General features: G+C 34.5%; 1 protein-coding gene across 8 annotated transcripts in view; it reads left to right on the plus strand.

Moving 5' to 3' along the window:
• LOC135833006 (whirlin-like) overlaps positions 1-12,081 on the plus strand; it is a 148,537-nt gene that overhangs the window by 77,120 nt on the left and 59,336 nt on the right. For all 8 annotated transcript variants that reach the window (XM_065346587.1, XM_065346588.1, XM_065346593.1 and 5 more), the window contains exon 5: positions 7,919-8,044. In XM_065346587.1, the coding sequence (XP_065202659.1) occupies positions 7,919-8,044 (126 nt within the window). The remainder of the gene's footprint in view (positions 1-7,918; positions 8,045-12,081) is intronic.

Here is a 12,081-nt window from a genome sequence, read left to right on the forward strand (position 1 = left end):
AACCAGCACCAAATATGGTGAACCTAGTCAATGATTAATAACCTTTGCGGTATAGCTTGGGTTGCATGTATCGTATCGTGCAATTTTTTGCAATTATCTACACTCGACGTGTTCTGTTTATACACGTGGCATCGAAAACGAAAATACGTACTATCCCCGACTTGATGATAAATGTATCAACAAAAATGCCAAGTTGGGCAACTCATTTTTTTTTTATCGACAGTGTTTTAATCAAATTTGGAAATATTTATACGAGTACCAGATAAAACGGTCACACACATTTTTGGATGCACTAAAAGCAACATTGTCAAACTTGTATTTCTCGTCAAATCGTTGACAAATTGGAGGGAGGGGGATTTTTTCACTTGTTCCGTTGTTCGTCTATGCATTGGTAAAATATCTCAAAAACGAAAAAAATTTCATTTTTTAGGTTTTTGATGGTATTTTTGCAATAAGTAAGTGCCAAACTTGTAATTTTTTTTCTCTAAAATGGAAAAAAATGTCCGTTCAATTTTTTGATATGTTATTCTTCATAAAAAGGACTAAAACTGAGATTTTTTAGAATTTCTACCAGCATACATCATGGTTAGTATTTGAATTATAAGTTTTTAAATCGATTTTTTTAGGTTTTTGAAAGTGGCAACACTGATTTTGACATCATTTCATAAAGCTTTACCATTTCGTCGATTACCCTTTCAAATTACTAAAATTTGAGTAAAAGTTCAAAATTTTGCGCAAAAATTATAGCTCGTACTTAAACCAGGGAAACCAGCAGAACTACCTACTTCATACAGGTCAATTTCCCTCCTTCCAGGTCTCTCCAAACTAATGGAGACATTCATTCTACATCGGGTAGAGGATTCCATACGTTTTAAAAACATCATTCCTGAACACCAGTTTGGGTTTTAAAAAAGACATGCAGAAATTGATCAAGGGCATCGTATTACTCAAATTATAGAATCTGCTTTAGAAGATAAAAATTACTGTGTTGCTTGTTTCTTAGATGTCAGCCAGGCTTTTGATTGGGTCTGGCATGAAGGCCTATTGTACAAGCTCAGCAAAATTCTTCCAGGCTACCTTTGCGAGGTCATTGCCTCATACCTGACTAACCAGAGATTCACAGTTTATTATGGAGACTCAATCTCATATGAATATCAAATTAAAGCTGGAGTGCCCCAAGGTGGTCACCTTGGGCAAAAGCTCTATATCATTTATACTGCAGATATGCCCACTACAGATGAAACTACAACTGCTACCTTTGCTGATGATTCAGCTCAAATATCAGTGAACAGAATACATCTGACAGCAGTTAATAATTTACAAACTTGTGTGGACAAGGTGTTCAAGTGGGCAAATGGATGGAAGATAAAGCTCAACAAAAGTAAATCATCCACAACTGTCTTCACCAACAGGAAATATGGTTACCTACCAATCACAATAAACGGCTCAATTGTTCCACAGACAGATGTGTCCAAGTACCTTGGGATGCACCTTGACTCAAGGTTAAATTGGAAACATGTGCTCCAAAAGAGAAAAGAACTTGACCTACGAGTTAGAAGTCTCTACTGGCTGATTGGTAAGAAGTCCAAACTCAGCATGGAAAATAAGAAACTCATCTATACGATGATGATTACCTACACCTATTTAGGCATATGGAGCCCAACTATGGGGTTGTGCCAAAAAGTTGAATTGTGATGTTATCCAGTGTTGTCAAGATAAAACACTTTGTCTAATGGTGAATGCTCCCTGGTATGTGAGTAATAAAACACTCATAGCAGTCATAGCTGACTGGAAGATTCCTTCTGTAGACGAGTTCATAAAAAAAGTAGCAACAGCTCATGAAAAGCGTCTATACGAGTATAAACATCCGAACACTGAGGTAATTCAGCTTCTTGATAATTCGGTAGTCAAGAGAAGATTGGATCGCACCAAGCCAATGGATCTAATTTAAAGTACTCCCTGTTGGGAAGATGGTACAGACCTGACCCCCATATCATGTTATACTTGATATTTTTTATTTCATTTTAATATTAAGTTCATTGTTAATTGTGTAGGAGAATGCCTATCAGCAGTGCCTCATAAATGTGTTGAAAAAAAAAAAAAAAAACTGAAGTTTTCCATTTTCAACTATTTTAGAGAACTTCTAAGCCCATAACTCCACCAAAAAAAAAATCAAAAAACTGTCCGGTTTGCATCATTCGTCATTTTTTTTTAGAGTTTTGCCCCCCCCCTTCTAAAATTTTGGGAGTCTAGCTCCAAAAGTGAGCTCTTTTTACAGCCCCCACGATTTCAGCAGCTCTGATGACGAAAAAACGAACAGATCTGCGTCACATTTCAAACCAATTATCCAACAGTAGTACGTTAAATTTAAAGGTTACCGAGATTGTAATGTAGATAGAGACGGTGGCAAGTAGGTAAAGAAATTTTTCAAGAGTCTTGATTTTATTGGCTCCATAAATTACGCTAAATTGCAGCCACTACAACGCGTTGTACAAATAAATTGCCTATCCGTTTATTTGAAGGAAGTAGATAATTCTGAATCGCCGTGTATAACTACATATTATTATCGGTGGGATATAAATTTAAATTAATTTGCATAACAAAATGAAAATTTAACCTTGTACAGGAAATTTAGTATACCGGTATAATGGCGAAACCCTTGCATGTGCAGGGTGCACTACTCTACCCGTCCCGTCAACATTACTCGTCGTGTATCGTTGGTTGTAGAAAAACAATTCATACTCGTACTACAGATAACACGACTGAATTGCGGCTTCGGCTGCCGATACGGCCGATGAAAATCGTGCGTTTTTCCGTTCTCGTTAATGATGCTCGGCGCGCCAATCAATTTTAATAAACTTAATTACCGGCTCGGTAACACCGACGCCCTTTATAAAATCACTATCTATTACTGCATTATTTGGAATTCGTGCTAACGCGCATCCTTTCGCTCTATAAAAATTCTCGTACAATTTTTTTTTCGCCCCGAAAACTTCCGCTATATAAACGCGAAGAAAGAAAAAAAATAACACCACGTGACACTCCCCTTTCAGCAGTGATGGTAGTTTCTCGTTCGAACTCGCCAATAACATACACGCTGGCTATAAATTCTGTTAAATAATTGATGTACGGTACGTTAAACTAGGCCAAGTTTTTAACTTTTATTCGAAGCTCTAGACTTATAGTACTAGTATTTCTTGGTCTACACAAGGCGTAGCATTAACACTTGGCTATATATGTGAGACGACATACTCGTAGCAAAAGTATATTGACTGGGATGTTGAAGAATCCTCGCAGGGTGAGCGCAGATGAAGGGAATTTTTATGACGTTTGTATTCGAAGAAAAAGCCTGGTGCGCCGCCATCGCCCAATCAGCAACCAGACGGATTAAGATTGTATATCTGAGAGGGTTAAACTAGAGACTTTAGTGCGCTTTTGTTGAGATATCGCCAGTATTTAGAATTTTCGAGGACAAAATGCTAGTAAAATGGTAGTTTTCGTTTCTTTTTGGCTTGTTACAAAATGTATAAATGGATGAAGTTTTTATGGATTTAGCAGTAGGCTAAGTTGTTACGTTGAGGAAATCTTTATGCGGTGGTAAAGAATTGGTGAATTTAAACCGCTTCCTTTCTGGATGGCTGGGCATTTTGATTTTATTTTTAAATTTATAATTAAAGGAACGCGTAAAGAGTGCAAATTTATTACGTTGCGTTGCCACTTTGATGTAAATTTTGAGCGGAATTTCAGTATCAAGAGTATTTACTGCTCAATAAGTCTGAAATAGGCTCGGTTTTGTTTTAAATTTTTTTTCAGCTGTGCTTTCTTATTCAATTGTATATTTAGCTTACAAGGTATGGCCATGGTAAAAAAAACAAATACATCTATTTGTTCTTGAAAGAGTCGTCAAAAATTACACTTACTTAATGTTGACGTCGACGAAAGATACGGAATATTAATGAAAGCCAGCTAAAGAATTGGTCAAACGAAGTCAAAGCTGGCTAAAGTTGATAAAACATGGTTAAAGTGTCAGTCAAAGTTAGCAAGTTAGCCCAGTCAAATAGCAGAAAAAAATGGGCAAACCCAAACATAATTGCAATGAGCCCAGTGATAATTTCATCTCCTACCCAATACCTATCAAATGAGCTATCGACCAACTCCCTAGCCTCAAGGGGGTGGCGCTACGATCCCTCAAAGTGACGTGATTTCAATAATTTTACATTTTATGATTTGGGAGTGGGACTTGTAACCTGTTCCAATTGATAAAATGAAGTCAAACTTGGGAAATGGGATTCTTTTGGGAGCTAAAGTTGACCTCTGGAGTGGGGAGTGTCAAAGGTGAAAATTACAGAAAGGTCATTTTTTTGAAGGGGCATAACATGACCTCAAATGGATGAAAAGGGTCCAAAGTCATACCATCGGACAGTACCCTATCTGTGATCAACATATCCAAATTTCAGCTTCCTAGGTCATCCCCACCCCATTTAAAGCGGAATTAAGCTAAAAATCCCCTGTCTGTCTCAACCAAAGTTGTTTTCAATTCTGATTGTTTGATTTTGGCCAGAATGTGGAGTAGGTGTCTTGCTTGTGTTATGAAATTTTTGAAAATATTGACCTCAAAAGGCCCGATAAGCATGTAGGTAGATGGGCAGACGACCTTGAGAAGCCCGACCAGTAGGTAGGTCAGTGACCTCGAAATGCCCGAAAGGCACCCAGACGTCCTTGAGAAGCCAGACAGACGGGTTAGTGACCTTTAGAGGTCAGACAAGAAGACAGATAAACAACCTTGAGATGCCAGACAGTTGGGTCGACGACCTTAAGAAACCAGACCTATAGACCGATGGCCTTGAGAGGCTACATAGATGGGTCAATGACCTTGAGAGGCCAGATAGACGGGTCGATGACCTTTGGAGCCCCGGTTCCTGGGCCAATGACCTTGAGATTCCTGAATGACAAGGTGATTTTGAATGGTCAGTTAAGCAGAGAGATGACCTTGAAAAACTAAACTGGTTCTTCTGCAATGTGATGGAAAGTGAAGTGCTCTAACGTCAGGAATTGATCAAAATTCATGAAAGTTCATGAAAACGGACAACAGTTTTGTAAAAGTTGATGAATCAAGTGGACGATGAAATGAGGGGAAGAATAAAAAAGCTTGCATACTTAAGAGTAAGTAGGTAGGTATTAGGTACATACTTAACTGATTTCTGTGAGTTCAAACAAAAATTAATTTTGGTATAACAAAATTTACAATATGGTATTTTTGCGTTGAAAGTTGAAATTTACTGCTTATAAAATTTTTATTTTTTTGTATTTACAAAAAATGTTATTCGGTTCATTCTCGAGACATAGGCTTTTATTTTCGTTTACCGCCTTAAAAATCTAAATTTAAGCTATATGTAATTCGCCTTAAATCTATAATTTCATCTTATTAGTGTGCGTAGCACACTATTGGTTTCGCTTTGAGAAAAGAAATTTCATTATACATGAATATTCTCTTAAACTATCCAACCGTTTTTTGTACCTATTGGACACCATTTGAGAATCATTAAGGCGGAGGGAATAGATTATTTTTTATTCAATTCGGATGGGTAATTGCTGAGTAATTGCAATTTTAGTTCATTATTTTAATGCATTAAATCCTAAAAAAGGGAAAAGGGGACTTGCAAAACACCTGCCGCTCATTGTACCCTGCTATACCCCCAGTCTATTCCATCTCCGCTTTTCAAATCAGCTGTCTCATTGTACCCTGTTACACCCCTCATCTGTTAGCTGTATGTTCCAAGTGGGAGTGGTTTGGTGGGGCGTTTACCCAACAAATATATTCTTTTAATGCCCTAACCCACCATGTGAACTCGTAGTCGAATGGTTAGGGCATGTAGGTAGGAATAGGAATTGTAGGGTCCCAGGTTCGAATCCCCATCAGGTAGGTAGGTATAGGTGACGGATTTTTCGTTGGAAATAATGGATAGGTAAATGCTGTGGAGTGAGTACATGATGCTGGTGCAAAAAAAAACGAATTTTGAACCCTGTAGCCCCCTCATTTTGATTTATAAAAACAAAGTTATGAAATATGATGATATCATTTTGCTAAATGAATTTTCATTTCACTTATTCAAATACTTTTTACTATACCTATAGCGCCGTAAGTACAGTAAAAATTACCTTGAGATGAATAATTTTTACTTTTTATGATATAAAAATTACTTTAAAATGAGTAATTTTTACACAACTTGGTTAATGTAATTTTTATTATCATGCTTTAGTAAAAATTATTAAAACAAAATGATTTTTACTAATGCTATAGCAAAATTTATTAAAATGATGATTTTTACTATAAGATTACAGTAAAAATTATTATTGTAACTGAACAGTTGAAAATTGCTGATTTTCAAAACAAATTTTATCATACTTATATTATGTATTTTTGTATGGGATCTGGTTATTGTGCTAAATATGTACTTAGTCAACATTTTTTGTAAAAATTACCCATATTTTTTTCGTGTTATTTAGAGGCAATGCGAATTCTTAACATATTTTATATGATTTAAAAATTTTAGAATCAAAGGCAAATTCTGAAAATTGGTTTGAAATTTTATAAATTTGAAGACAATGGAAATTCTAAAAAAAATATGAAAATTTGTCATTTAGAGACACTGAGAATTCCAAAAATTGATTAAAAGTTCTATAAGTTGTAGATAATGTGAACTTGAAAATGATATGAATAATTGAAGAGCTCTATTCCAAAGTGGGTTAAGTCATTTTTTCCTCCAAAAAATGCGTTTAAAGTTTTTGATACTGAAATTTGTTCTGTTTCCAAAGGTCGGTGCACCTTTCCTTTCTTTGGACATAGAACAATCACTTGTAGAAAAATTTACTTTGAAAAATCCATCCCACTTTGGAATAGAGCTCTTCAATTATTGTATGCAATATACCTATATGAAGATAATGAGAATTCTGAAAAATTAGAGGCATGCACTACTTAGCTATGTAATAGCGGTTATATCTGTAGAAAAGGCAGCTAGCTACGCACACTTTGCAGCTAAGCTTTGCTTAGCTGTCTAGTTTTCATTTCAAGTCCTATTTGCTGAACATTTTTTCTCCAAAAAAACAGGCTGAAAGAAAAATTTTAAAGACTCAAAAACAAAGAAGAAAAAAATTTATCTTTTCAAAACAACCCAAATAAGTAAATAAAAAATAGGTACCCAACAAAGAAAAACAAACAAACGAAATCGAAATAATTCATGCAAAAATTCTTTACTTCTCAAATAAAAAAAATAAAAATAAAAAAAAAAGAAGAGAAACCCCGAACAAAAAAAGACCAACCGAAGACGATGCTGAGATAGCTCGGTTAGGTATTCGCTATAGAAAACATTTTGTATAATTTTATGTACCAGCAACGTCTCTACGAATACATTGAAGGTACAAATTAAAGAAGAAGAAATTGTTCGTTACGATGAGTACTAGAAAAGTTACAAAGGTAATCGTAATATAACCAGAAGCAAAACGAGTTTAGTTTTCTTTTTAAAAAGTATACGAGTATATAACAACGAATGGGTAAAGGAAACGTGTAGAAAAAAACACCCGCGCATTTTATCACCATCTCGCTTCGAATTAACAAGAAAAGAAATGGCGTGGCAAATGTTGAAATGGATAGTACATAATACGGTTTCATTCAAAATTTAACCCGCTTCAATGCACCTTTTAAGTAGGAGAAAATAAGAAGAGGTTTTGCGTAAAATTACTCTCCTTTTTTTCATCATTACGCTAATGAAAGAGTCGTCGTAATAGAGATTTTCTAGCGACTTTTATTACGATGCGAAAGTGGAAAATATTGCATAGAATGAATTTTTCTACCTAATATGTGGCTGTGCGGTTTTGGTGAAAATTTCAATTAACCGGATGATTTTTTTTTTTGTTTCAGGTTGAATTGACCATTGAACCGGGCCAAAGTCTAGGATTAATGATTCGAGGTGGCTTGGAGTATAATTTAGGTATTTTCGTGACTGGTGTTGATAAAGACTCGGTTGCCGAAAGATCTGGTATCCAGGTAAATTCATTTCACCTATGTATCTATATGTATTTTACCGGCTGTATTTTTTTTTCTATATTCTGAAGTAGGTAAGGTAAAAATAAGAAGAATTATGAAAGGTGCTACATGTATTATGTGGGAATTCAGGTTGAACAGCTCACGATAAAAGAACGATTTGCGAAAAGTCGAATATAACACGATTGCCAAGGTTTTATGTATTATATTGATATTGTTTAGTCCCCCATATTCGGCACGATGCGATGAAAGTTTTATTATGTAGGTAATAGGTATCTTGTGTAGATGATGAAAATACCCGACGACGATATTGATTTTGCTTATAGTAATATTTCGCCAAACGAAATTCTCTTTCGGTATTGACAATTTTTCCACCCTTTTGACAACTCGGCAACTTGACATAAGGGATGACGAAAGAAAAAAAAGTACTAATTTTTTTTTCTTCGCTGTCGAAACGGATACGCGATAAATCCTTGAAAACGACAATTGATGCTCAATTTAGATAGGTACTTTAACAGTGTCACAAACATGTAAAAATAACTGAGCCATGCGAAACGCAGATTTTATTTCTTCTTTTTCTCTGTTTTTACACTCGACTTTTTCCCATGATACGAAAACATTTTAGAGACGATTTTTTTTTCAGCGTACGTCTATGATACGTACACATTTTCTATCGTTTTTATACCATCTTGCCCCCCTCCCCTCACTAGACGATTGATTTTGGCTGGATGGGAATTGAGAAACGATTCGTGGACAAGAGTAATGTAGGTACAATGAGCAATGAATACACAAAACGTAGATAAATGCGCGCTATCATTCGTCTTAGTTTACCTTAATTTAAATTTTCATTTCGAACGTGTTCTCTGTTCTGTTTTTTTTTCACTCGATGCTACGAGGCGACGAGAAGGATGAGTTGAAATACCCAATTACTACGTGTCGTCGGCGTATTATGAAATCCTGTCTCGTGTTTGTTTATGCCGAGTGTTTCAATTGTTGTACTCCTCGACCCTTCATTTCACGACGAAGCAACTTGTATTACATAAGGGGTGAATATGTAGATTTGATGACTGTGTAACTTGAAGGGGCAACGCTATTCGTATCATTGAGGAAAATGAACGTAATTTTCGCGTCCTTCATCGCGTGATACAGGGTGTTGAAAAAGTAAATGACCGAGCTGAAAATCAGCCTCATTGAAGGAAGTGGACAGGAAGGGAAACATTGACTTTATTCAAGGCTTCTTTAAAAAAACAAAAAAAAACAAAAAAACAGGAAAACTTGTTTCATAAAAATGAAAGGAAGCTCAAATGATTAGTATCAGCTAAAATTGATGAAATGAATTCAAATATGACTAATTTGTTGGGTCATTTTCAAACCTGTGAATATTTTGAGAGTTATTTTCCGCATCCTGAATTAATTGCTGATCAATTTTGGAGTAATTTTATGAAATTTTTCAAAAACAAAAAATTTCAAAAATTTGCTAGACAGTTTGAAACTTACATCAATCGATTTGGAAAGCCAAAAATATTGTTTAAACAAAATTCAAACTTTTCAAATTGAATCTTGCAAGCAATGACAATGAGCAAATTTTTCATCTTGTTGAATTAGAAAATCCAAAAATTGTTGGAGGTTCCAGGTTGATTCGAAACAGCCTCAAATTAATTCTAAAACTGGAAAATAGCATACAAAAAGTCTTCTCATAAATGTAGGTCTTCTGATTTGATTTCCCTCGAATTTTTTTTACGAAGTCGCTTCCATGAAACCGTCATCATTATCAACAAAAATTCTCCAAAAGGTTGACGGGGGGGGGGGGGATTAATCAATGCTACCACCTAAAATTATTTTTCACCTGCGCTGTTCCATTCAAAAGTGCTAAAAAATTGTAATTTTTTGCATTTTTTTTTTTGAAAAATTACGTATACATTATAAAAACATTAGCTGATTTTCTTTTTTTGATGCACCAAAATGATATCATAAAAAAATATACAGCATTTTTAGAGGTTTACAGAAATTAAGATTTTTGAAAAGTGTGAAAAAAGGAAGTATAGTGATAAAAAATCAATTCAGATTATTTTGTTAAGTTAAAACACCCCCCCCCCCTCCTACTCACGATCAAGAGAGACGTATTCGAGTATTTTTCACTGTGGGTGAACTTCATTTTGCCATCAATACCCCTTTTCTCTCCCCCATCGTCAAAAAAGTATTCCAAACAAGGGGGAATTTTTTGAATCAAACAAAAAAAGTCGAACGAGCGTACAAAAAAATGCTACCAATTTTATTTTTTGTAAATTTTTAAAAATTCAAATTTTTTCCTAAATTTTAACGGAAAAATCAAAACTTTATAAAAACGAAAAAAATGAAAACTTGAAATTTGGTTTATACATACCTTATTTTTGACCTTTCTAATCGGTTGGTTGTGTTTTCGAGTTCTTTCGTCTTCAGTAGATTTTTGCTTATGCATTTTTCTGTGTTGAAAAGATGCTGAATTTCATTTCACATTTTGGTTGTTTTTTACGAAAATTTTTCCAAACTGGACGACTTAAAAATCTTCCAGAGGAGTCTTTAAAAGAACTTAAGATTATCACAAATTAATTTCAGAGACAATCAGGTTTCGAAAATTCGTCAAAATTTTAAAAATGAAATTCAACTCCTATTTGGCTTGGTTCTGTATCCGATTGGTGTGACTTTCTGAGGGATTGAACTCACTCCAAAGTAGGTAGCCTACTTCAAAAGTAAATGAAAAATTCTGTTGCAAAGTTTTGAAAAAAGCTTGGAAAATAAAACAGAACATTTACCTACCAAACTTTCTTCTTTTTCTCATTTCCTAAAAAAAAATAATCTTGAAGTACCACTGAAAATGGGCACAGTTCAAATGCTCAACTTCAGTAAGTAGGTAACTAGACCTACCCTATACGGTGGTGCGTCTTTCAAGTTCCAGGAATGACGTTCTGATTAAGCTTTCAACAAATTTTCAAGTTGAGTTTTATAGTTTTAAAAAAGTGAAATTCAATCTCAAATTTTCAAAGTCTGTTTCCAAAAGTTTAAAATCGAAATTTTCTCCTACGATTATTTCAGTACAAAAATTCGTTGAAGGCTTCGGAACAGCTCAAAACCATAACGCTAGAAAGACTGTAAAAATGGTGAAAATTGAAATTTAAAAGTGAAATTTGAAATCAGAATGCGCTTATCAATCAGAAATTATCAATTAGCACGAGTTACCAATTGATATTCATTTTTTATAACTTATCAATTCTCTCTCATTTCTCGCGTAAACATTTTTTTTTTCAAACTTTGTAATAAGTAACTAGAAAAAAAAATCCATAAAAATAACTTACCATGAACAATAAAACAGCATCGTGACGTTTGATTTAAATTTCGATTCGTGTGAGTGTGATTTGTTTTGGCAACCTCGCATTCGACCAAAGCACACATCCAATCACAAATTCCCAATAAAAGAAAAAACAAAACAAAAAAAATTCGAAACACACGAGGTAAAATTCGACGTTTAATTATTAATCGTAGTAGAAAAGCGTTGAAAACATCGATTCATTCAGTAGGAAAAAAATTACCACATACCATACATACATCAAATATTACAATCACGTAAAAAAATCTCCTTCGTATAAGTAATAATTTCCATAGAAAATGGGCGGAGCAGACCGGTCGAAAACATAGTAATAAAATATCAAAGGTTAAACCTTCGAAAATGGTTATAGTGTAGAGTGAAAAAAAGCAGAAAACCCCTCTAAAAAACTAAATCGAATACGTCAACGTGTGATTCAAGCTTATATGTGTAGAAAAAAAAAATAAAAATACGCAAATGACGAAAGAAAAGGGGAAAATTGCATTTTACAGGAGCACACTCGATGTTGTATGCGAAGATTAAAAAGAAAATAGGAAAAAAACAATACGACAAAAGTCGTCCTTTGCTGTCGCTTTGAAAATTGGAAAAAAGTTTACGTTATTACGGCGTGTTTTCAAGCAATTATACGATGACTTGATGCGTTACGAGGCTTTTGTGTGGCGACTCTTTAATTTAGGTC

Source organism: Planococcus citri, chromosome 1, assembly GCF_950023065.1.
Source record: "Planococcus citri chromosome 1, ihPlaCitr1.1, whole genome shotgun sequence".
NCBI lineage: Eukaryota > Metazoa > Arthropoda > Insecta > Hemiptera > Pseudococcidae > Planococcus > Planococcus citri.